Consider the following 27,591-nt stretch of genomic DNA (forward strand, 5'->3'; position numbering starts at 1 on the left):
CTTCCCGCGCAGGCGCAGTACCGCTCCCTTGCCTTCCCGCGCAGGCGCAGTCTCGCGCTCCCTCTGACGCAGGCGCAGTGCCGCTCTGTCTCAGACGCAGGCGTCGTGCCGCTCTCTCTTTGACGCAGGCGCTGTCGCTCTCTCTGACGCAGGCGTAGTACCGCTCTCTCGCTCTCTCTCTCTCTCGCGCGCTCTCTCTGACGCAGGCGCAGTACCGCTCCCTCTCTGACGCAGGCGCAGTACCGCTCTCTCTCTGACGCAGGCGCAGTACCCCTCCCCCTCTCGCTCGCTCTCTGACGCAGGCGCAGTACCTCTCCCTCTCTCTCTGACGCAGGCGCAGTGTTGCTCGCTGCCGACATTCCGGGGATTGCCGGTCCGGATCAGTTTGCCTCTGGTGCCGGGCCGGGTTGATCGATGAGTGAGGGTCAGAAACAGGGTCATTGCCCAGGTTACGGGTGCCGCGCTCTGTGACTGAGGGAACTCTGCTCCATTCAGCACTCGGCCCGACAGCGGCTGCTCAGACCGGAGTTTGGATCACAGCGAGGGAGGGTCACCGCTCCGGTCAGTAACTCCGCTCAGAAAATGGCGCATTTCTGTCTACAGCAGTGAGAATGCGGAAGTCTCGGTTCTAATTTTTTATATCACACGGAGGGAGGGGATTCACAGGATCACAGCTCCGGTTAGTAACTCCCCGGGGAATGAGCTGGACCGGCTCACAATACAGGGGCTGGTCCGGGGGTGGAGGGCGCGGTGGGTTCATCAGGTCCCGGGGAATGAGCTGAACCGGCTCACAATACAGGGGCTGGTCCGGGGGTGTAGGGCGCGGTGGGTTCATCGGGTGCTGGGGAATGAGCTGAACCGGCTCACAATACAGGGGCTGGTCCGGGGGTGGAGGGCGCGGTGGGTTCATCAGGTCCCGGGGAATGAGCTGAACCGGCTCACAATACAGGGGCTGGTCCGGGGGTGGAGGGCGCGGTGGGTTCATCAGGTCCCGGGGAATGAGCTGAACCGGCTCACAATACAGGGGCTGGTCTAGGGGTGGAGGGCGCGGTGGGTTCATCAGGTCCCGGGGAATGAGCTGAACCGGCTCACAATACAGGGGCTGGTCCGGGGGTGGAGGGCGCGGTGGGTTCATCAGGTCCCGGGGAATGAGCTGAACCGGCTCACAATACAGGGGCTGGTCCGGGGGTGGAGGGCGCGGTGGGTTCATCAGGTCCCGGGGAATGAGTTGAACCGGTTCACAATACCGGGGCTGGTCCGGTGGTGGAGGGCGCGGTGGGTTCATCAGGTCCCGGGGAATGAGCTGAACCGGCTCACAATACAGGGGCTGGTCCGGGGGTGGAGGGCGCGGTGGGTTCATCAGGTCCCGGGGAATGAGCTGAACCGGCTCACAATACAGGGGCTGGTCCGGTGGTGGAGGGCGCGGTCGGTTCATCAGGTCCCGGGGAATGAGCTGAAGTGGCTCACAATACAGGGGCTGGTCCGGGGGTGGAGGGAGCGGTGGGTTCATCAGGTCCTGGGGAATGAGCTGAAGCGGCTCACAATACAGGGGCTGGTCTGGGGGTGGAGGGCGCGGTGGGTTCATCAGACCCCGGGGAATGAGTTGGACCGGCTCACAATACAGGGGCTGGTCCGGGGGCGGAGGGCGCGGTGGGTTCATCAGCAGTTTGGACAGGAAATGGCGCATTTCTGCCCAGAGCAGTGTAAATGGGGGAGTCTCAGGAGGGTGGAAATTTACTGTGAGGAAAATCTCCAAACTAAACACACAGCCCCGGAACTGGGGATCTGAGGAAAGGGACAAAATCAAACAAATACTCGACCTTGAAATTGAATTTTAATAAGCAGATTAAAAGTCTACATTACATTATTTCACGCTTTCAATATTGTTCTTATTTTCTGCTCTGCCGCAATTAGATCTCCCGGTGAATGATGGCGTGATTGAGGAAGGTGCTCAGCTCGAAGTAAACAGGGATTGTAGACTGAGGAACAACAGTAGGTGAACCAGCACAGGATTGTGAGCACCAACCAGAGAGAACTCTTCCGATTCAAAGAGCTTCCATCGGTGGACTGGGGCGAAAGGTAAGAGAGAGTCCCATTGACTCAGATACACTCTGGTCCTGGAGATGGACTGGGGAGAATGGTCAGGGAGAGTCCCATTTACTCAGATACACACTAGTCCTGGAGATGGACTGGGGAGAAAGGTCAGAGAGAGACCCATTGACTCAGATACACACTGGTCCTGGAGATGGACTGGGGAGAAAGGTCAGGGAGAGCCCCATTAACTCAGATACACACTGGTCCTGGAGATGGACAGGGGAGAAAGGTCAGAGAGAGACCCATTGACTCAGATACACACTGGTCCTGCAGACAGTACACACAGGTTACAAAATGAGGCAGGTCTTGGTGAGAATGAGAGTGGGAGTGTCTGACCACCGAGCACAATTATCCAGCATGAGGCCGTGCAATGGGATGTGAAGTGAGATCAGTTTCTGTCTCTAAACACACAGTCACAGTGAATCTTGTGTATGTTTTAAAGTAAAGGGGTTTGATCTAAGAGGTGATGCTGGAGCAGAGCCCAGCAGATGGACACGTGTCTGTTTGTTAGGTGGGGCTGAACACACACCGACACCTTCAGATCTCAGTGTTAAAATATTTCAGATCTGGTGACAAATCAAGGGGAAAGATTGAACAGTGAAACTAATTAAAATCAATTCATTGAACACGATTCAGAGACAAACCTATAGCCTGTGACCAGCAGATATGGAGTATTGTCAGATAGTGCATGCTGAGCACAGCGTTATTACGTAATAAGTAGGAGCAGAAGTCTGCCACACAGCCCCTAGAGCCTGTTCCACCATTCAATACGATCATGGCTGATCATCGACCTCAACTGCACTCTCCTGCCCGATCTCCATATCCCTGGATTCCCCTAGAGCCCAAAAATCTATCGATCTCAGCCTTGAATATACTCAATGACTCAGCATTCGCAGCACTCTGGGGCAGAGAATTCCAAAGAGTCACAACCCTCCAAGTGAAGAAATTCCTCCTCACCTCAGTCTTAAATGACCGACCACTTATCCTGAGACTATGCCCCCTAGTTCTCGACACTCCAGCCAGGTGGAACAACCTCTCGGCATCTACCCTGTCAATCCCCTTCAGAATCTTATATGTTTCAATGAGATCACACCTCATTCTTCTAAACTCCAGAGAGTATAGGCCCATTCTACACAATCTCTCATAGAACATTCCTCTCATCCCAGGAATCAATCTAGTGAACCTTCGTTGCACCGCCTCCAAGGCAAGTATATCCTTCCTTAGATAAGGAGGCCAAAACTGCACAGTACTCCAGGTGTGGTCTCACCAAGGCCCTGTACAATTGTAGCAAGACTTCCTTACTCTTATACTCCAGGCCCCTTGCAATAAAGGCCAACATGCCATTTCCCTTCCTCACTGCTTGCTGTACCTGCATGCTGGTTTTCTGTGTTTCTTGCATGAGGACACCCAAATCTCTGATCACCAACATTTGAAAGATTCTCACCATTTAAAAAGTATTCTGTTTTTCTTGCTCACATTTCCCTACATTATACTGCATCTGCCACCTTACTGCCCACTCACTCAGTCTATCTATATCCCTCACAGCTTACTGTCCCACCAAGATTTGTATCATCAGCAAACTTGGATACATTTCACTCGGTCCCTTCATCGAGGTCATTAATATAGATTGTCAATAGCTGAGGCTCCAATACTGATCCTTGCGGCACCCCACTAGTTACAGCCTGCCAACCTGAATAAGATCTGTTTATCCCGACTGTTTTCTGTCCGTTAACCAATCCTCTATCCATGCTGCTTTATTATCCCCAACCCCATGAGCCCTAATCTTGTGTAATAACCTTTTATGTGGCACCTTCTCGAATGCCTTTTGGAAATCCAAATATACTACATCCACTGGTTCCCCTTTATCTACCCTGCTAGTTACATCCTCAAAAAACTCTAATTAATTTGTCATACACGATTTGCCTTTCATAAAACCATGTTGACTTTGCCTAATCATGTTATGATTTTCAAGTGCCCTGATACAACTTGCTTAACAATCGCTTCCAGCATTTTCCGAATGACTGGCCTGTTGTTCCGTTTTCCCTCTCCCTCCTTTCTTGAATAGCGGTGTTACATTTGCGACCTTCCAATCCGCTGGGACCGTTCTAGAATCTAGGGAATTTTGGAAGATCAAAACCAATGCATCCACTATCTCTTCAGCCACCTCTTTTCGAACACTAGGATGTATGTCATTGGGTCCAGGGGATTTGTCGGCTTTTAGTCCCATTAGTTTCTCTAGTACTTTTTCTCGACTTGTATTAATTACCTTAAGTTCCTACCCTTGGTTCCCCACCATTTTTAGTCTGCTTTTTGTGTCTTCTACTGTGAAGACAGATACAAAATATTTGTTTAACGTTTCTGCCATTTCCTTATTCCCCATAATTTCTCCTGTCTCAGCCTCCAAGAGACCAATGTTTAGTTTTACTACTCTCTTCCTTTTTACATACTTGTAGAAGCTCTTACAATCTGCTTTTATATTTCTTGCTAGTTTTCTCTCATTGTATTTTTCCCTTATCAATGTTTTGGTCAACCTTTGCTGGTTTTTGAATCTTCCCCCAGTCCTCGGGCTTACTATTATTCTTTGCAACATTATAAGCTTCTTCTTTCAATCTAATGCTATCCATAACTTCTTTAGTTAGGGTGGGGGGCGGGGGGCTGAGCCAGTGGGTGTGGGGGGGGCAGAGGCCTGGGCCAGTGGGGGAGAGCGGGGGCCTAGGCCAGTGAGGGGGCGGAGGCCTGGGCCAGTGGGGGAGAGCGGGGGCCTAGGCCAGTGAGGGGGCGGAGGCCTGGGCCAGTGGGGGAGAGTGGGGGCCTAGGCCAGTGAGGTGGCAGGGGGCTGGGCCAGTGTGTGTGGGGGGCGGAGGCCTGGGCCAGTGGGGGAGAGCGGGGGCCTAGGCCAGTGAGGTGGCGGGGGCCTAGGCCAGTGAGGGGGCGGAGGCCTGGGCCAGTGTTGGGGCGGTGCGGAGTGCTGGGCCGTAGGGGGCGGGTATCTGGGTCAGTGAGGTGGCGGGGGGCTGTGCCAGTTTGGGGGAGGGGGTGCTGTGCCCGTGGGGGGACAGAGGAACAACATCACTTGAATTGTACAGGATCGGTCAGAAGGTAAGTTCCATGTTGCTGAGCCTCTGCAAGTAAAATATGCATTGAATGAGGTGTTTGATAGAAACATAGAAGATAGGAGCAGGAGAAGGCTATTCGGCCCCTCGAGCCTGCTCCGCCGTTCAATTAGATCATGGCTGATCATCCAATTTCAGTACACTGTCCCTGCCTTCTCCCCATATCCCTTGATCCCTTTAGCCTTTAGAACTATATCTAACTCCTTGAATATATTTAATGAATTGGCCTCAACTGCCTTCTGTGGTAGAGAATTCCACAGGTTCACCACTCTCTGGGTGAAGAAATTCCTCCTCATCTCAGTCCTAAATGGCTTACCCCTTATCCTTAGACTGTGACCCCTGGTTCTGGACTCCCCCACCATCAGGAACTTCCTTCCTGCATCTAGTCTGTCTAGTCTTGTTAGAATTTTATAAGTTTCAATGTGTCCTCCTTTGTGAAGACAGAACCAAAGTATGTATTTAATTGGTCTTCCATTTCTTTGTTCCCCATTATAAATGCATGAGGGAGAAAGGAATCTCAGGCTATGCTGATGGGGTTAGATGAAGAGCGCTGGCAGCAGGCTCGTGTGGACCATCAAGTGGCACAGACCACTTGGGCTGAATAGCTTGTTTCTCTGCTGTTAATTCCATGTAAAACAGGAGGTGACGATGCCGCATTTTCTGAGACAGTTTGGTATAAAGAGAACATCAGAAGCTTGGCTCTAATTCTGTAACGTGCAACAAGCAAACTCCTCCGGTGGAACTGGGAGATTCCAGTCGCCCAGCCAGAGCACGTGGAATATTCTGTAAAAGTGAAATGAGTTTAACTGTTTCTATAACATTGAATCACAAATAAGGTTTGTGTATTTCACAGAAGAGGGTTTGATCAGAGACTCGTCCCGTTTGCCACGTGGGTGAAGAGTCAGGCAGGTGCATCTCCATCTCCAGCCTCCCTTTCCTCAATGTTTTGCCGCCTCCCGAATTTCTGCCCATCTTTTTCACTGCCTCATGTTTGAATCTCTCCAATCAGGTTTCTGCTCCTGCCACAGCACTGAAATGGCAGCAACCAAAGTCCCAATCGACACATTCTGAGACTGTGACCATGGTAAACGATCCCTCCTCATTCTTCTCGACCTCTGCCGTCTTTGACACGGTCGAGCACGACATCCTCCAAGGCCTCTCCCCCGTTGTCCAGCTCAGTGGGACTGCCCTCACTTGGTTCCACTTTTACCTACCCAGTCGTAGCCAGAGAATCTCCATCAATGGCTTCTCTTCCCGCTCCCGCACTGTTAACACTGGAGTCCCCCATTGATCGCCCCTCGCCCCCTCCTGTTTCTCATCTCCGTGCTACCCCTTGGAGACAGCCGAAGACAAGTGGTCGGCTTTCACATGTACCCTGACCCCACTCTGCTCCACATCTCCACCAGCTCTCTCGAACCCGCCACTGACTCTGCTTTCTCAAGCTGCTTATCCGACATCCATCTGTGATTAGCTGCACATTTCTCCAATTAAACATTGGTAAGACCCAAGACATGGTCTTTGGCCCCTGCCAGGAATTCTGTTCCCTCCTTGTACCCAATCAGTGTCTCAGATTTAAACATACCATTCACACGTGATATCAAGAAATGGCTGCCTGCACTGGATACAGGAAAGGGTATGGGCCCCGACAACATCCCAGCTGTCGTGCTGAAGACTTGTGCTCCAGAACTAGCCGTGCCTCTAGCCAAGCTGTTCCAGTACAGCTACAACACTGGCATCTATCCGACAATGTGGAAAACTGCCCAGGTGTGCCCGGTCCACTAAAAGCAGGACAAATCCAACCTGGCCAATTACCGCCCCATCAGTCTACCCTCAATGATCAGCAAAGTGATGGAAGGTGTCGTCGACAGTGCTATCAAGAGGCACTTATTCACCAATAACCTGGTCAGTGATGCCCAGTTTGGGTTCCACCAGGACCACTCAGCTCCCGACCTCATTACAGCCTTGGTCCAAACATGGACAACAGAGCTGAATTCCAGAGGTGAGGGGAGGTGAGAGTGACTACCCTTCACATCAGGGCAGCATTTGACCAAGTGTAGCACCAAGAAGCCCTAGTAAAACTGAAGACAATGTGAATCGGGGTGGGGGGGGGAAACGCTCCACTGGCTGGAGTTATACCTAGCACAAAGGAAGATGGTTGTGGTGGTTGAAGGTCAATCATCACAGCCCCAGGATATCACTGCAGGAGTTCCTCAGGGCAGTGTCCTAGGCCCAACCACCTTCAGCTGCTTCATCAATGTCCTTCCCTGCAACATAAGGTCAGAAATGGGGATGTTCGCTGATGACTGCACAGTGTTCAGCGCCATTCACAACTCCTCCGATAATGAAGCAGTCCATGCCCGCATGCAACAAGACCTGGACGACGTTCAGGCTTGGGCTTATAAGTGGCAGGTAACATTCGCACCACAGAAGTGCCAGGCAATGACTATCTCCAACAAGCGAGAGTCTAATCACCACCCCTTGACATTCAATGGCATTACCATCACAGAATCCCCCACCATCAGCATCCTGGGGCTTACCATTGACCAGAAACTTAAACTGGACCAGCCACATAAATACTGTGGCAACAAGAGCGGGTCAGAGGCTGGGTATTCTGCGGCGAGTGTCTCACCTCCTGACTGCCCAAAGCCTTTCCACCATCTACAAGGCACAAGTAAGGAGTGTAATGGAATACTCTCCACTTGCCTGGATGAGTGCAGCTCCAACAACACTAAATAAGCTCGACACCATCCAGGACAAAGAAGCCGTTTGATTGGCACTCCATCCACCACCTTAAACATTCACTCCCTCCACCACCGGCGCACCGTGGCTGCAGCGTGTACCATCTACAAGATGCACTGCAGCAACTCACCAAGGCTTCTTCGGCAGCACCTCGCAAACCCGTGACCTCTTCCACCTAGAAGGACAAGGGCAGCAGGCGCATGGGAACACCACCACCTCCAAGACCACCTCCAAGTTCCCCTCCAAGTCACACACCATCCTGACTTAGAAGTATATCACCGATTCTTCATCATCGCTGGGTCAAAATCCTGGAACTCCCTACCTAACAGCACTGTGGGAGTACCTTCACTATAAGGACTGCAGCGGTTCAAGAAGGTGGCTCACCACCACCTTCAAGGGCAATTAGGGATGGGCAATAAATGCTGGCCTTGCCAGCGACGCCAGCTGCCATTAGCGAATAAAAAAAAAAGAAAAAGTTTTATGGGATGGACAATGGAGACGTGGAACATAGAAAAGGATACCAGATGAGAATATATCGAATGCTGTTGGAAGGTGAATGATGGACAAGGAAGGGTTACACACCATGGTCACAGTCACAGAGATTGGAGTTTGTGACTGTTCAGGGCAGATTAGATTTACATCGATACTGCAGCAGAGAAACAGTCCATTCGGCTCTAGTGGTCTATGCTGTGTTTATACTCCACGGGAGCCTCCTCCCACTCTAATTACATCTTGACACCGTATCCACTTACATTCGAGGGCGTTAGACTCGCGACACCAATATTAAATAACATTCAGAATGCCGGAGAACCCATCCTCCTGGAATGGATTGAGCCAGTTTGTCGCACTCCCCTCACTTCAGGAAAAATGAGCTCATTCACGTTGGACCTAAAAAGGATCGATCAGAGAATTTTCTAAATGGTTAGAAGTTAGGAACTATGGATGATCAGAGAGAACTTGGGGGCCAAGTACAGAAATCACTAGAAGCTAGTTGATGGGCACCAAAATAAGTAAAAGTCTGATGGAATGTTGGGCTTTATCGCGAGGGCTGGAATACAAAGGGGTAGAAGTTCTGTTCCAGCTGTACAGAGCTCTGGTTAGACCCATTTAGAGAACCGCACCTTGGGAACAATATCTTGGCTTTGGAGGTGGTGCAGCTCAGATTCACCAGAACGATACCGGGACTAAAAGCTTTAAATTATGAGGATAGATTGCACAGACGAAGCTTTTATTCCCTTGATTATGCAAAGTTAAGGGGTGATCTAATTGAGGTGTTTAAGATGATCAAAGGAATTGCTAGGACAGAGAGTTAAACTATGTCCTTTGATGGACCAGTCCAGAAAAAGGGGGCATAACCTTAAAGGCAGAACGAGGCCGTTCAGGGGTGATGTTAGAAAGCACTTCTTCAGACACAGTGTAGTGGAAATCTGGAACACTCGCCCTCAAAAAGCTGTTGAGTTTCGGTCAATTGAAAATGACAAAACTGTCATTGATAGATTTGTGTTAGGCAATGGTATTTAGGGTTATGGAACCAAGGCGGGGAGATGGAGCCATGATCAAATTGAATGGCGGAACAAGCTAGAACGAGTGAGTGGCCTACTCCTGTTCCTATGTTCCTGGGCCTCTATTTATAAAGCCAATGTTCCCATATATGTTTCTAAAAGCCGTATCGCCATGCCCTGCCACCTCATTGAAACTTATAAAATTCTGATAGGACTGGACAGACTTGATGCAGGAAGGGTGTTCCCGATGGTCGGGGAGTCCAGAACCAGGGGTCACAGTCTAAGGATAAGGGGTAAGCCATTTAGGACAGAGATGAGGAATTTCTTCACCCAGAGAGTGGTGAACCTGTGGAATTCTCTACCACAGAAGGCAGTTGAGGTCAATTCATTAAATATATTCAAGAAGGAGTTCGATATATTTCTTAAGGCTAAAGGGATCAAGGGATATGGGGAGAAGGCAGGGACAGGGTACTGAATTTGGTTGATCAGCCATGATCTCATTGAATAGCGGAGCAGGCTCGAGGGGCCGAATGGCCTACTCCTCCTATCATCGATGTTTCTATGTCAAAGATTTCTGTATCTATACCCCAAAGTACTTCTGTTCCTGCAACCTCTTTAAATTGTACCAGTTGGTTTAAATTGCATCGCCTCATTCTTCCTTCCAAAATGAAGCATTTCACCTGCCATGCGTCTGCCCATTTCACCAGTGTCTCCATTTCCTCCTGAAGTCTTCTGCTATCCTCCTCGCGGTTTACGACTTTTCCGAGATTCGTGTCATCGACAAACTTTTAACTTATGCCCCGTATACCTAAGTCCATGTCATTGAAATATATCAAAAAGAGCAGTGGTCCTAATCCCGCCCCCTGGGGACACTGTATACTTCCCTCCAGTGTGAACAATATCGGTTCACAACTACTGTCTGTTTTCTGTCCCTTCACCAATTTAGTATCCACGCTGCCACTGCTCCTTTAATATCATTGGCTCCAATTTTGTTAACCAGTCTATTATGAGGTACTTTATCAAATGCCTTCTGAAAGTCCATATACAGAACATCAACTGCACCACCTTCATCAACCCTCCTATTTCATCGATTCGTTCATTCAAGTCAGCCAGATTTGATTTGCCTTTTAAAACAAATCCATTTTGGCTGTCACTAGTTAACCCATGTTCTTCCAAGTGACGGTTAATTTTGTTTTGGAAATGTTGTCCCGAGGAGTTTCATCAACACCGATGTTAAGCTGAGTTGCCTGTGGTTATTTGGTTCATCACTCTCTCCTTTTTTGAACAATGAAGTAATGTTTGCAGCCCTCCAGTCCTCTGGCACCTTTCTCAGATCCAAGGATTGGAAGACTGTGGCAGAGCGGGTGACATTTCTGCTTTGAGCCCAATCAACCGTTTTAATACATCGTCCTAATCGATTTATATCCTGTCCAATTTCTCTACCACCTCCTCCTTCACTGTACGATTGGCAGCATCCTCTGCTTTAGTGAATGCGGAGGCAAAGTGCTAATTTATTACCTCAGCTGTGTCCTCTGCTTCCACAAGATGATTGCCTTTTTGGTCATTAATCGGCCCCACCTTTCCTTGGACTATTCTTTCACGCTTTATATGTTTATAAAAGGCGTTCGTGTTCCCTATTATGTTACCACTAATCATTTCTCATACATTCTCCCTGCCCCTCTGTTGCTGTTGTGTGTTTATTACACTAGTGGCAGCGTTTATAAAATTCAGTACGTTGCCGTTTCATTAAGTCTCAAACTGGTACTGAATTAACTGAATCGCTTTGACATTTCCACAGTGGGGAAAGGAAAGACCGCTGATTGATAGTTTCAATGGACACACGTGCGCGGGCTCACACACAAATGGAGAATTATGATTGTAAAACAGCAGTCACATCTACCATTTGTATATTCATGGTGTTTTCTGAGATCCCAGAGCTGCCAGCTGCTGCACTGTTGAGGGAGGAGGGCCTTGATATCATGTTTAACAAGGCAACGTTCTCCTCATCATTTTAACATTTCCCTCGAACCCTCCTATTAATATTATATTTGTTACAGAGCATCAGAGCCTGGGAACGCCTGTCACCGCCATGGCCGAAGGTCCAAACAGGGAAGAAGATCCAACATCTTCAAAAAGAATGAGAATGGACACAGGTAGGTTCACAAAATACTTCAAGTACAATTGCTGTCCTGATAAAATGTCCAGAACTAGTTCAAGAACCTGCAGCTCTCACAGGTCGAGGGAACAGGACAGGGGCTGAGTACGAAGAGGGAAACGAGTGACCATCTAGAGGGACACTGCAGTCTTGGGTGGAGGCAGTCTCTGAGTACTGAAACTCTCCAATGGATGCCTGGTATTGGGGACTGTAAGGTGGAGAGAGTGATCAGAGGAGGGTTTTCCTGAGCAAACAGTGTGACTCCAGAGAGCAGGAGGCCACCCAGCAGGGTGAGAGTGAGAGGTAGGTGGGGCCCAGGAATAGGAGAGCGGCACTGGTGGCAGATTGTATAGTCAGGGGAATAAACAACCTCATCTGCGGCCCTGAGCATGCCCCGAATGGTTAGTTGCCTTCCTGGTGCCAGAGGGAATAACATCCTGGAACAGGTGGGGCCACCTCTGGGAAGGAAAGGAGAGCAGAAAATAGCCATGTTCAGAACCCGTAACACGGATAGAAATACGTTTATAGAGGGACTATTGAGACTGAGGCACTAAACTAAGAAACCAGGCCTCAAGCTGTTGAGCTCCGGATTGTTTTGCACTGGGCTGCTTAAGGCGGGAAATATGAGGCTGGTCAATGTGCGGCTGCAGGGCTGGAGCAGGAGGGAAGTGTTCACGTTCTTGGGGTGTTAGTGAGTTCCGATGGAAGGGAAGCGACGGCCGCCATCTGTACCGACCAACAATAACGGTTTTACAGAAAAGGTGAATGGAGCAGTGGGAGGGTATCGGGATGTGACTGGAGATTGGGAAATATCCGGATCGGAGACAAGAGAGCGGAATTAATAAAAATGTAGGAGCTGAAACAGAAGATTTAAGAAATAGTGAAAAAGGTATTAGCAAGAAAAAGGAAGGAGGATTTGAAATAGTGAGAAACAAATTCACTTGGTTTTTAAAAAAAAAGAAACTGGGACAAGTCAACATTCCCAGTGTTGGAGCTAGTATTGAGTGTTGTGTGTGTGTACAAATCATTCCAAACATTCAGAAGTATGAGATATGTGATCAGGTATCTATAAGACAGGGCCTTGGTTTTCACAGGACTCAGAGGGAGATGTTCCTGGTGATAACATTTTGAGGGAAGAGTGAAAGTTTGTGACTGCCAGTATTAATAAAGCATTCGATGACAGCTTAGAACAACAACATGGACACACTTACGTTTATATAGCACCTTTAAAGTAGTAAAACATCTCAAGGTGCCTCACAGGAGTGTTAGCAATCAAAGTTTGACACCGAGTCACATAAGGTGATATTAGGACAGGTGAGCAAAAGCTTGCTCAAAGAGGTAAAGTTTAAGGAACGTCGAAAGGAGGAGAGCGAGCAAGAGAGCGAGGCGGAGAGGCTTAGAAGATAAGGGTGTTCCAGGGAGCTATGCTAAGATGGAATCCATATGTACACAGTTCAGCAATAGGAAGGGAGTTAGCACAATTCTCAGTGGGTTTTACAGGTCAGCGAGCAGTGGAGCTGAGATAAAGGTGGGACTGGGGAAACTAGCTGTGAAGGATGCAATTTTGGGGAGATACCAAATATTTCCTTAACTTTCTAAAAATGATGGTTGAAGTGAGAATGTTGATGTACTGGAGGAGAATGTGGGTCCATAGTTAGAGATCACTGTAGAGAAGGATTTGGATCTGAGTAAAATAGCCAAGGTGGAGAAGTCACTGGGCTCAGAAATAATGCAGCCCAGACTGTTAGAGGAAGTCAGAGAGGCAATAGGAGGGACTGCCCCCAGCATTTCAACCCACGTTTAATATCAAAAATATACTGGTGTACTGAAGAAGCCCAAGTGATGATTCTGTTCTAATGTGGAGAGTGGATTAACCTGGTAACCAGAGACCATTGTATAGAAACTCCACCAAATCTGTTAATCCAGGTCGAATTAGTGAGCATTTAGCGAGAAAGAGTATGCTGAGGGGAGGCTGGAACGGATTGGATGTAGAAAAGTCGTATATGACAATTTTACGAACAATGACGGACAGGTAAAGATCCATTGGTCCATCCAGACTCTCCCAGGCAATTGCGATGCTTTGCCATACTTTGTTCTAGCCATCCCAAACCAAACCATGGGTGAGGTGAAAAAAAACAGGTAAAAACACAGGCCAATTTGGGGGATTAAAATAGGGGAAATTCCTCTCCGACCCTCTAGGCAATTGAAACTAGTCCAGCAGATCAGTCTTACACTGAATTCCCGGAAGTGTCTTCCTGTTGTAAGAGGTGATGTCCACACCAAACAGGAACAGGTCCAGCTCTTGCCTGAAGGAATTCACCGAGTCACTGTCCACCGCCAGAGAAGGTATCCTGTTCCAGAGGTCGACTATCCTCTGGGAAAAGAACCACCTCCTGACACCTAACTTAAATCTGGCCTTGCACAACTTAAAATTGTGACCCCGGCCCTCCGTAAGCTATGTAATTGGAACAAAGTGTCAAATGGAACACAATCGATTCCCTCCATCATCTTATAAACCTCAATCAGATCACCGCTAAGTCTTTGCTTCTCTAAAGTGTAGAGTCCAAACTCTTAGCCTATCTTGATAACTAAGTTGCTTTATACAGGAAACTTTGTGCTATCCGGCACCCATGGGACCGAGCTACTGCCGTTTTTTTAAAAGCTCCGGATAGACCAGCGTCAATGTTATCAGATAGGAGCTTTTCATCGCAGTATCTGACCACAAACACTGTTGCTCAACAACAGCTTGTAAACACTCGGCCCGTGGCTTGGAAGCGTCTCTGAAGCTGTTGCTAAGATACAGAGACGCTTTCTAGAGCCTGCTGTATCTGACCACAAACACTGTTGCTCAGCAACAGCTTGTAAACACTCGGCCCGTGGCTTGGAAGCGTCTCTGAAGCTGTTGCTAAGATACAGAGACGCTTTCTAGAGCCTGCCGTGTCTGACCACAAACACTGTTGCTCAGCAACAGCTTGTAAACACTCGGCCCAGCAGCTTGGAAGCGTCTCTGAAGCTGTTGCTAAGCAACAAAGATGCTTTCCAGAGCCTGCCTGTGAAAAGAATGCTAGGAGAAAAAAAAACACCTAACCAAAACGGCTGCTGATTTCTGCCATTCGATCAAAGTTGCCGGACATTCAGCTTCCGGATAGTACAGTTTCCTGTACTGGAAATTAGTCTAATGTCCCTCCTCTGCAACAGTTTAAAAGCCTCAATCTCACCCACCATGTGAGGAGACCAAAACTGGACACAGTATTGCAAGTGAGGCCTTTACCAAGGTCTTGTACTAAGAGAAAATAGGTTGTCTTGTACCCAACTGTCCTATGAATGCACCCTAATACCCCCTTTGTTCTAACTATCGCTTCACGGCATTGCTCCTGTACTTTTAGAGATGTATGTACTAGAATGCCCGGATCTTCCTTTCTCCCCCTTATTTAATGCCATGAAGGGTGTATGAATGTTGAGCACTCGCCCTGCCCACAGGCATAACATGGCACTGATCCAAGCTAAACATCATTTGCCAGTCATGTGCCCAATCTCCCAACACATTAAGATGCAGTTTTGTGGAGATGTGACTATACAGGGTTTTGGAATGTTGCCCATGCGGTGTGAATGTGTTATCAGAAGGTGATCGATAATGTGGCTCACAGGAAGCTGCAGCCGTTTGGTATACGATGAAATGTAGCCGCCTGGGTAGAAAGTGGATAATGTGTTTAGTTTTCTCCATTTGTGTTCACAGATCCGGACTCTACAATCACTGAGTTCTTGACAAAGTGCGACGATTACCAGCTGTTCCAGTTCACAAATTTCTACCAGGACAGACTGGAACAGGCGATTGAAGGAGGGGTGGACGGAGTCAGCTCGTTGTTAACATACGAGAGGCATTTCAGTGGACAAGAACATCGGGTGAGTGGGAGGCACACAGAATGAGTTTGGAATATTTAAACATCACAGAACTGACAGGATATCAGAACTTAGAATCACAGAATGTTACATAAGAGAAACATGTCAAATAGGAAAGAAATGGATAAAACGGAAAATATTTATAAGGCCCAGAAATTCGGGTCTCCACGGGTGACTACGCACGGGGTATTCACCCGTAGGCCCAATGGAAGTGCCGGTTTCCTGCATGCACGGGAAACCGGCACTTCTGTTCCCCTGAAAGATGGGGTTAAGAGGCCGAACACGTGCGCAGGAGAGGCTGTGCGTGCGCATCGAACTTGTGTTCTTTTTGCAGGTTTTCCCGGGAGGGTAAGTCTCCAGAAGTTACACATTTAAAAAGCAGGCGTAAGGCCTGTTTTTTTACAAGGTAAGTGGTGAATTAATTAAAATTAAAACATTTTTTCCACAGGTTTATTATTTTTAAATACTTTAAAGCAAGGTAAGTTTATTTTTAGCCCCGTTAGAAAATAAAATTATTTTTTCAAATTTAAATTATTGTATAAAAGTTATTTCATGTAATTTATAGTTTATTTAAAAAATGTGATTTTTAAAAAATTTATTTGAAGATTTAGTGATGTTTTGGGGCCCGTAGTATTTATAAGTTTTGACAGCTCTTCCTGTCAAACTTATGAATGATGCATACCCTGCTCCCCATGGCCCACGTGATCCCAGGGGACGCATCGAACTAACTGCGCCCCTGGGATACGCAAGCACTGCGTGCCGGCAGTTGGAGGAGGCCCAGGATCGGAATCCCACACGGGCCCACAGCTCAACGGTCGGCGCGCCAGGTAAGTGCAGGTCGGGGGCTTGCACCCGCGGGAAGCCCCCGACCCGAATTTCTGGGCCATCGTGAATCTGAAACGATACGAAGAGGTGAAAATACCCAGCGGATCCATCCCTATCTGTACAAGGGACAGGGGAACGTTTCGGGTATAACTCTTTGTGGACTGAAAACAAAGGGAAACAGTTTTAGTGGGACTGGGAAAAGGAGAGACCAGAGGCAACAGACAGCAGTATTTTGCTATCGTGTTAGAGGGAAGGTCATGAGTTTACTGACTTGCAAACGACTTAACGTAAATTAAGGAACTGGGAGATGACAAAAATCACCTGTAGAGTAAATGAGAGGTATTTCAAGAACAAAAACAAAATGGTAAAATGGTTAAAATGTAGAGACCCGAACAAGAAATCTAACGCCCAAAAAATGGGAATTGAAAACCCAAGGCAGTGCAGGTTTTTCCTCCCCCTGCATCACCAGGAGTCAATTCCAACTTCGGCAAGAGACTCAATACGAGCGCTAGAACCTGTCGTGGAGCGTCACTCCCCGGGACAGCACTTCAGGAAATTACAGCAAGCAGCCTGTAATGTTCTATCAATTACCTGTAATGAAACAGAACTAAATGGAAATTATAATCGGGCAGGGTGTATAATGGACGGTTGATCTGCGACCACATTTCCAAGTTAATAATCTGGGAAACTTACTCTCATCCCAACCTCCTGCTCACTACGCATTACTGTTAATATCCCACCTAGTCTAATCCCAACCTCCTGCTCACTACCCATTACTGTTAATATCCCACCTAGTCTAATCCCAACCTCCTGCTCACTACCCATTACCGTTAATATCCCACCTAGTCTAATCCCAACCTCCTGCTCACTACCCATTACTGTTAATATCCCACCTAGTCTAATCCCAACCTCCTGCTCACTACCCATTACCGTTAATATCCCACCTAGTCTAATCCCAACCTCCTGCTCACTACCCATTACTGTTAATATCCCACCTAGTCTAATCCGAACCTCCTGCTCACTACCCATTACCGTTAATATCCCACCTAGTCTAATCCCAACCTCCTGCTCACTACCCATTACCGTTAATATCCCACCTAGTCTAATCCCAACCTCCTGCTCACTACCCATTACTGTTAATATCCCACCTAGTCTAATCCCAACCTCCTGCTCACTACCCATTACCGTTAATATCCCACCTAGTCTAATCCCAACCTCCTGCTCACTACCCATTACCGTTAATATCCCACCGAGTCTAATCCCAGCATCCTGCTCACTACCCATTACTGTTAATATCCCACCTAGTCTAATCCCAACCTCCTGCTCACTACCCATTTACCGTTAATATCCCACCTAGTCTAATTCCAACCTCCTGCTCACTACCCATTTACCGTTAATATCCCACCTAGTCTAATTCCAACCTCCTGCTCACTACCCATTACCGTTAATATCCACCTAGTCTAATCCCAACCGCCTGCTCACTATCCATTACCGTTAATATCCCACCTAGTCTAATCCCAACCGCCTGCTCACTATCCATTACCGTTAATATCCCACCTAGTCTAATCCCAACCTCCTGCTCACTACCCATTACTGTTAATATCCCACCGAGTCTAATCCCAACCTCCTGCTCACTACCCATTACCGTTAATATCCCACCTAGTCTAATCCCAACCTCCTGCTCACTACCCATTACCGTTAATATCCCACCGAGTCTAATCCCAGCATCCTGCTCACTACCCATTACTGTTAATATCCCACCTAGTCTAATCCCAACCTCCTGCTCACTACCCATTTACCGTTAATATCCCACCTAGTCTAATTCCAACCTCCTGCTCACTACCCATTTACCGTTAATATCCCACCTAGTCTAATTCCAACCTCCTGCTCACTACCCATTACCGTTAATATCCACCTAGTCTAATCCCAACCGCCTGCTCACTATCCATTACCGTTAATATCCCACCTAGTCTAATCCCAACCGCCTGCTCACTATCCATTACCGTTAATATCCCACCTAGTCTAATCCCAACCTCCTGCTCACTACCCATTACTGTTAATATCCCACCGAGTCTAATCCCAACCTCCTGCTCACTACCCATTACCGTTAATATCCCACCTAGTCTAATCCCAACCTCCTGCTGACCGCATAATGTTTAGAATTCCAATTAGTCCAGGTGTATTCTTCTGTTCAGCCCCCATACTCCAGCATTACCTTCTATCCACGCAGCAATAGAAATAGATTTTATCAAAAAAATGTTGACTTGCTTCCACAATAGTCTGTGGTTGAATTATGCTTTCTTTCTTACCACCTCATGTGTAAATACATTTATCAACCTTCACCTCAATTCTTCAAATTAGCCTAAATATGTACCTGCTGGGCAATCAGTGGAAACTATCAGTAACTTTTTTGATCTTAGCTATTCCAAATCTGAAGACTTGCAGCAACTCCTCACTTAATCTGCTCACCTCTAGTGGAATGAGCCCAATGTTCTCAAATCGCACTCTCTGACAGTAACTCCACATCCCTGGGAACATCCTAGTGCAATTACACGCCAGTTTTTCCATTGCTTTTACATCCTAAACATGGAGTGTCCAAACCTGGACATAACTGGTTAAATTACCTGCCCCTGTGCTCTTGGTGTGGAACGTCACTCCCCAGGGGGGAACATGAGGAAATTGAGATTTCTCAGTCTGTAATTACCTGCCCCTGTGCTCTTGGTGTGGAACGTCACTCCCCAGGGGGGAACATGAGGAAATTGAGATTTCTCAGTCTGTAATTACCTGCCCCTGTGCTCTTGGTGTGGAACGTCACTCCCCAGGGGGGAACATGAGGAAATTGAGATTTCTCAGTCTGTAATTACCTGCCCCTGTGCTCTTGGTGTGGGACGTCACTCCCCAGGGGGGAACATGAGGAAATTGAGATTTCTCAGTCTGTAACATTCCGTCCACTCACTTTAATGGTTTGGTTTCTGCACCATTTTTTTCACTGGGTGAGTGACTGGTAGTTTCATATTTTCGCAATAGGACAGATTTTGCGGTAGAAATAACGATGGGGCTAACAGCGCTCACTTATTAAAGTGTAAATTGGACAGTAACTTCCAACGACTGCACATGCGGAGTTAAACACGAAAATGGTGAAGGTCCTGTCCGAGTTGCCCTGCTGCTCCCAAAGCTGCACAAGGATGGTATCTCGCCGAGAGACTCGCCATTGAAATGCATGGAACGGCGTAAAATGACTGTACTTACCTGATAGATACACAGGAAACTCACCAGGAAAAGTCGGGGCTTGCCTATTCCAGTGTAATTATTTGTTTAACAGCGTGATCAGTCTTAACTAATGCCAAGCAACCTCTCTGGTGCAGAAAATTAACTTTTACAAGTGTGGAGTCTCATTCCTTTGGATTTTAATTATTGTTGAGCTGTATAAACAAAAATTCAATAATGTTTGTATCTTTTCTATCTGACTCTTTTTTCGCTCCCTCTGAACATAAGAGGATAAGAAATATTAGCACAAGTAGGCCATTTATCCCTTTGAGCCTGCTCTGCCATTCAGTAAGATCATTGCTGATCTATCTCATCTCCCCTTTCCTGCAATATCCCCATGTCCCTTGATTCCCTTAATATTCAAAAATCTATCGATCTCTGTCTTGAATATACTCAACGACTGAGCCTCCACAGCCCTCTGGGGTAGAGAATTCCAAAGATTCACCACCCTCTGAGTGAAGAAATTTCTCCTTACCACAGTCCTAAATGGCCGACCCTTTTTTCTAAGACTGTGACCCCTGGTTGCAGACTCCCCAGCCAGGGGGAAACATCCTCCCTGCATCTACACTGTCAAGCCCTGTAAGAATGTTGTATGTTTCAGTGAGATGCATTCTGAATCCAATCTTTCTTTCCCTCTCTTTATTTCACTTTCTGCAGGTGATTTGACATTGCATTCTATATTCTAACTAAGACTTCCTGGTTCAGACTTTGCGTAAAGATTCTTCAAACTGATTGGTTAAGGAAGCATACAGTCGCTTCTCCTGTTCCCTCTGTAGAGGGTGCTGGGCGTTTTGGCTTTAATTTACACTGACGATGAAGGAACGGCGATACATGTTCAAGTCAGGATTGTATGTTACTTGAAGTGGAACTTGGAGGTGGCGGTGTTTCCATGCGGATGCTGCTCTTGTCCTTCTAGGTGGCAGAGGGCGCGGGTTTGAGAGGTGCTATCAAAGAACCTTGGCGAACTGCTGCAGTTCTCTCTGTAAATAGCACACACTGCATTGATGGTGCACCGTTGGTGGAGGGATTGGATGTTTAAGGTGGTGGGTGGGCTGCTGATGAAGCGTATTTCTCTGTCCTGGATTGCGTGGAGCTTCTTGAGTGTTGTTGCAGCTGCACCTATCCAGGCAAGTGGAGAGTTTTCCATCACACGCCGCAGTTGTACCTTATAGGTGCAGGAGAGGCTCCTGGGTGGCCAGGAGTTGAGCCACTCGCCACAGAATCCCCAGCCTCTTACCTGCTCTAGCAGCCACGAGTTTTTTTGTGGCTAGTCAATGGTAGGGATTTGACGATGGCAATGCCAGTTAATAACAAAGGGACATGGTTGGACTCTCTTGTTGGAGATGGGCATTGCCTGACACTTGTGGGACGCGAATGTTGCTTGCCACTTGTCTGCCCAAGCCTAGATTTTTGTCCAGGACTTGCTGCATGCGAGCATGAACCGCTTCATTATCTGACAAATTGAAAATGGAGCTGAACACTGCAATCATCAGAGAACATCCCCACTCCAGGCTTTATGATGGAGGGAAGGTAATTGGCGAAGCAGCTGAAGTGGTTAGTCTGAAGACTCTGCCCCGAGGAACTCCTGCAGTGATGTCCTGGTGCTGAGACGATTCTCCTCCAATAACCACACTCCATGGTGCCACACACGTCGAATACTGCCCCGAGGAACTCCTGCAGTGATGTCCTGGTGCTGAGACGATTCTCCTCCAATAACCACACTCCATGGTGCCACACACGTCAAACACTGCCCCGAGGAACTCCTGCAGTGATGTCCTGGTGCTAAGACGATTCTCCTCCAATAACCACACTCCATGGTGCCACACACGACGAATACTGCCCCGAGGAACTCCTGCAGTGATGTCCTGGTGCTAAGACGATTCCCCTCCAATAACCACACACCATGGTGCCACACACGATGAAAACTGTCCCGATGAACTCCTGCAGTGATGTCCTGGTGCTGAGACGATTCGCCTCCAATAACTACACTCCATGGTGCCACACACGTCGAACACTGCCCGAGGATCTCCTGCAGTGATGTCCTGATGCTGAGATGATTCGCCTCCAACAACCACACTCCATGGTGCCACACACGACGAACACTATCCCGATGAACTCCTGCAGTGATGTCCTGGTGCTGAGACGATTCGCCTCCAACAACCACACTCCATGGTGCCACACACGTCGAATACTGCCTTGATGTGAAGCACAGTCACTGTCACCTCACAGCTGGAATTCAGTTCTTTGGTCCTTGCTTGGAGTCGATTGGTCCTGGTGGAACTTAAATTGAGCCTCGGTAAGCAGCTTTTTTGTGATTAAGTGCTGCTTGTTAGCAGTGTTGATAACTCCTTCCAACACTTTGATGATGATTGCGAGCGGGCTGATAGGGCGGTAATTGACCGGGATGGATTTGTCCTGCTCTTTGTGGAATGGACATATTTGGACAATTCTCCATCTGTGTTCACTATGGAGAAGGACGATGTAGGCATAGAAATCAGGCGGGGGGTTGTGATATACTTGAACACATTAGTATTGAGAGGGAGGAGGTACTAGCAGTTTTAGCGGGCTTAAAAGTGGATAAATCCCCAGGCCCTGACAAGATGTATCCCAGGCTGCTGTGTGAGGCAAGGGAGGAGATTGCAGGGGCTCTGACACATTTTTAGAACCTCTCTGGCCAAAGGGGAGGTGTCAGAGGACTGGAGAACAGCTAACGTAGTACCATTATTCATGAAGGGTAGTAGGGATAAACCAGGGAATTACAGGCCAGTGAGCCTAACATCAGTGGTAGGGAAATTATTGGAAAAATTCTGAGGGACAGAATCAGTCTCCACTTGGAGAGGCAAGGATTAATCAAGGATAGTCAGCATGGCTTTATCAGGGGGAGATCATGTCTGACCAATTTGAATGCATTTTTCGAGGGGGTGACTAGGTGTGTGGATGAGGGTAGTGCAGGTGATGTGGCCTACATGGACTTCAGTAAGGCTTTTGACAAAGTCGGGCATGGGAGACTGGTCAAGAAGGTAAGAGCCCATGGGATCCAGGGCAACTTGGCACATTGGATCCAAAATTGGCTTAGTGGCAGGAGGCAGAGGGTGATGGTCGAAGGTTGTTTTTGTGACTGGAAGCCTGTGTCCAGTGTTGTACCGCAGGGATAGGTGTTGGGTCCTTTGCTGTTTGTAGTGTACATTAATGATTTAGATATGAATGTAGGAGGTATGATCAGTAAGTTCGCAGATGACACGAAAATTGGTGGGGTGGTAAATAGCGAGGAGGGAAGCCTCAGGCTACAGGACGATATAGATGGGTTGGTCAGATGGGCGGAACAGTGGCAAATGGAATTTAACCCTGAAAAGTGTGAGGTGATGTATTTTGGATGGACTAACAAGGCAAGGGAATACACAATGAATGGTAGGACCCTAGGAAGGACAGAAGATCAGAGGGACCTTGGTGTGCATGTACATAGATCCCTGAAGGCAGCAGGACAGGTAGATAAGGTGGTTTTAAAGGCATATGGGATACTTGCCTTCATTAGCCGAGGCATAGAATATAAGAGCAGGGAGGTTATAATGGAGCTGTACAAAACGGTAGTTAGGCCACAGCTGGAATACTGTGTGCAGTTCTGGTCGCCACACTATAGGAAGGATGTGACTGCATTGAAGAGGGTGCAGAGGAGATTTACCAGGATGTTACCTGGGCTGGAGTGCTTCAGCTATGATGAGAGACTGGACAGGCTGGGGTTGTTTTCCTTAGAGCAGAGAAGGCTGAGGGGGGACCTGATTGAAGTGTACAAAATTATGAGGGGCATAGATAGAAAGGAACTTTTCCCCTTAGTAGAGGGGTCAATAACAAGGGGGCATAGATTCAAGGTAAGGGGCAGGAGGTTTAGAGGGGATTTTAGGAAAAGCTTTTTCATCCAGAGGGTGGTGGAATCTGGAACTCACTGCCTGAAAGGGTGGTAGAGGCAGGAACCCTCAACATTCAAGAAGCATTTAGATGAGTACTTGAAACGCCATAGCATACTAGGCTACGGACCAAGTGCTGGGAATTGGGATTAGAATAGACAGGGCTTGATGGCTGGTGCGGATGCGATGGGCCGAAGAGCCTCTTTCTGTGCTGTATGACTCTATGACTCTAAATTTCTTGGCCATTAATGAGTGAAACAAGATACTTACAGAATATTCAGCCCATGTTCAGAATGGATCGGAACCCGGCCCAGTGATTACTTTTTGTGCTCAAGAAATAGGAGATCCCATCACTGAGCAGATTCTTTCCTTCTCATTCTCCGTGTTTATCTTTCACTTCGCTCCTCAATATATTCATTATTATTCTTTACAGAAAGTCACTGATCTCGCGGAGAAGGGAAACCGGGCGGACAGTTCCAAACTTCTCCTAAATCTGGTGATGGAGAAAGGAAACCGGGCCCGAAGGGTGATGTGGGAATCCTTTGTGAAAATGCGCCATGGGGTGCCAAAGCTGGAAAAAATACTGAAAGAAATACAGGAACGTGGTACGGTAAACTCCGACACTGCATTCAATTTCAGATTCAAACACTGCAGATTTTACTGTAATATTACACAGATCTGAGTTCATGAACTCTCATTGATTTAAACAGGTTTTGACCAATATGATTACATGAACATCGCACACGGTTTATCCGAAGTACCCAGTCAACTGAAAGGTAAGTGATGAAGTGGAGATTTCAATACATTTATCTCACTTCTGAAAATCCGAATATTTGACTGGATCCGATTGTTTAAAGATTGTCAGAAGCTGGGAATGAGAAGTTCAAAGGCTAAGGAAATAGGATTGACCATTGTTTGGATTCTTGATTAATCCACAAAAGTTCAGCATAGATTCAATTTACAATTAACGCCGATTTTTGATTTATTAAATTTAAGGGTCTTGTATGCTCCAGTTATTGCAACACACAACACATAGACGTGGCAGGATCCTGATACACTGTGAAACCCCATACACACCAGGCAGGATCCTGATACACTGTGAAACCCCATACACACCTGGCAGGATCCTGATACACTGTGAAACCCCATACACACCTGGCAGGATCCTGATACACTGTGAAACCCCATACACACCTGGCAGGATCCTGATACACTGTGAAACCCCATACACACCTGGCAGGATCCTGATACACTGTGAAACCCCATACACACCAGGCAGGATCCTGATACACTGTGAAACCCCATACACACCTGGCAGGATCCTGATACACTGTTATACCCCATACACACCTGGCAGGATCCTGATACACTGTGAAACCCCATACACACCTGGCAGGATCCTGATACACTGCGAAACCCCATACACACCTGGCAGGATCCCGATACACTGTTATACCCCATACACACCAGGCAGGATCCTGATACACTGTGAAACCCCATACACACCTGGCAGGATCCTGATACACTGTGAAACCCCATACACACCTGGCAGGATCCTGATACACTGTTATACCCCATACACACCTGGCAGGATCCTGATACACTGTGAAACCCCATACACACCTGGCAGGATCCTGATACACTCTGAAACCCCATACACACCTGGCAGGATCCTGATACACTGAAACCCCATACACACCTGGCAGGATCCTGATGCACTGTGAAACCCCGGCTACCGACCATAGAGCACATATACCAGAAACGCTGTTTACGGAGGTCACGGACCATCATCAAAGACCCTACCCACCCCAGCCACAGTCTGTTCACCCTCCTGCCATCTGGGAGACGCTACAGATGCATTCGCACCCGAACGACCAGATTTAGGAACAGCTTCTTTCCCAGGGCTGTCATCCTACTGAACTCGACAAACAAACTCTAAAGCCTGCACATCTGCCAATGCACTTTATAATGTTTATGTTAATGTATTACAAGCCAAATGAATGTTGTATGTTTAAATGTCTCCAAATGTACACACTCGGGAGCCGCAAGCCTACGTTTCGTTGTACTGCACTTGTGCACTAACAATGACAATAAAGTTTATTATTATTATACCCCATACACACCAGGCAGGATCCTGATACACTGTGAAACCCCATACACACCTGGCAGGATCCTGATACACTGTGAAACGCCATACACACCTGGCAGGATCCTGATACACTGTGAAACCCCATACATACCTGGCAGGATCCTGATACACTGTTATACCCCACACACACCTGGCAGGACCCTGATACACTGTGAAACCCCATACACACCTGGCAGGATCCTGATACACTGTGAAACCCCATACACACCTGGCAGGATCCTGATACACTGTTATACCCCATACACACTTGTGTATTGTGGGGTGGATGAGGGAAATGCTGTGGATGTGGTTTACATGGACTTCAGTAAAGCTTTTGACAAAGTCCCGCATAGGAGACTGGTCAAGAAGGTAAGAGCCCATGGGATCCAGGGTGCCTTGGCGCGTTGGATCCTAAACTGGCTGAGTGGCAGGAGGCAGAGGGTGATGGTCGAAGGTTGCTTTTGTGACTGGAAGCCTGTGTCCAGTGGGGTACCTCAGGGATCGGTGCTGGGTCCCTTATTGTTTGTGATCTACATAAATGATTTGGATGAGAATGTAAAAAGTATGATCAGTAAGTTCGCAGATGACACGAAAATTGGTGGGGTGGTAAATTGCGAGGAGGAAAGCCTCCGGCTACAGGACGATATAAACGGGTTGGTCAGATGGGCGGAAAAGTGGCAAATGGAATTTAACCCTGAAAAGTGCGAGGTGATGCATTTTGGACGGACAAATAAGGCAAGGGAATACACAATGAGTGGTAGGACCCTAGGAAGTACAGAGGGTCAGAGGGACCTTGGTGTACATGTACATAGATCCCTGAAGGCAGCGGAGCAGGTAGATAAGGTGGTTAAAAAGGCATATGGGATACTTGACTTCATTAGCCGAGGCATAGAATATAAGAGCAGGGAGGTTATGATGGAGCTGTACAAAACGCTGGTGAGGCCACAGCTGGAGTACTGTGTGCAGTTCTGGTCGCCTCACTATAGGAAGGATGTGATTGCTTTGGAGAGGGTGCAGAGAAGATTCACCAGGATGTTACCTGGGATGGAGCGCCTCAGCTATGAACAGAGGCTGGACAGGCTGGAGTTGTTTTCCTTGGAGCAGAGAAGGCTGAGGGGGGACCTGATTGAGGTGTACAAAATAATGAGGGGCATAGATAGGGTAGATAAAGAGGAACTTTTCCCCTTAGTGGGGGGGTCAATAACAAGGGGGCATAGATTCAGGGTAAGGGGCAGGAGATTTAGAGGGGATTTGAGGAGGAACTTTTTCACCCATAGGGTGGTTGGAATGTGGAACTCAATGCCTGAAAGGGTGGTGGAGGCAGGAACCCTCACAACATTCAAGAAGCATTTGGATGAGCACTTGAAATGCCATTGCATACAAGGCTATGGACCAAATGCTGGAAAATGGGATTAGACTGGACAGGGATGGATGGGCGGCGCAGACACGATGGGCCGAAGGGCCTCTTTCTGTGCTGTAAAACTCTATGACTCTATGACACCTGGCAGGATCCTGATACACTGTTATACCCCACACACACCTGGCAGGATCCTGATACACTGTGAAACCCCATACACACCTGGCAGGATCCTGATACACTGTGAAACCCCATACACACCTGGCAGGATCCTGATACACTGTGAAAACCCATACACACGTGACAAGATCCTGATACACTGTGAAACCCCACACACACCTGGCAGGATCCTGATACACTGTGAAACCCCATATACATCTGGCAGGATCCTGATAAGCTGTGAAACCACATACACATCTGGCAGGATCCTGATAAGCTGTGAAATCCCATACACACCTGGCAGGATCATGATACACTGTGAAACCCCATACACACCTGGCAGGATCCTGATACACTGTGAAACCCCATACACACCTGGCAGGATCCCGATATACTGTGAAACCCCATACACACCTGGCAGGATCCCGATACACTGTGAAACCCCATACA

General features: G+C 47.8%; 1 protein-coding gene across 2 annotated transcripts in view; it reads left to right on the forward strand.

The window, feature by feature from the left end:
• The first annotated feature begins 557 nt into the window (after positions 1-557).
• Positions 558-27,591, forward strand: part of LOC147089970 (NACHT, LRR and PYD domains-containing protein 3-like) — a 51,327-nt gene continuing 24,293 nt past the window's right edge. Inside the window, exons 1-6 of one of the 2 annotated variants that reach the window (XM_085977192.1) lie at positions 558-679; positions 1,915-2,079; positions 11,506-11,601; positions 15,340-15,506; positions 23,931-24,102; positions 24,208-24,273. In XM_085977192.1, the coding sequence (XP_085833318.1) occupies positions 11,538-11,601; positions 15,340-15,506; positions 23,931-24,102; positions 24,208-24,273 (469 nt within the window). In that variant the 5' untranslated portion in view covers positions 558-679; positions 1,915-2,079; positions 11,506-11,537. Of the gene's footprint in view, positions 680-1,914; positions 2,080-11,505; positions 11,602-15,339; positions 15,507-20,252; positions 21,892-23,930; positions 24,103-24,207; positions 24,274-27,591 lie in introns of those variants that run through there. The other variant, XM_085977194.1, reaches the window with a different exon arrangement.

This window comes from Somniosus microcephalus, unplaced genomic scaffold (assembly GCF_052327205.1).
Source record: "Somniosus microcephalus isolate GS21.2 unplaced genomic scaffold, FLI_Smic_1.0 unresolved_chr4, whole genome shotgun sequence".
In the NCBI taxonomy this organism is placed as follows: domain Eukaryota; kingdom Metazoa; phylum Chordata; class Chondrichthyes; order Squaliformes; family Somniosidae; genus Somniosus; species Somniosus microcephalus.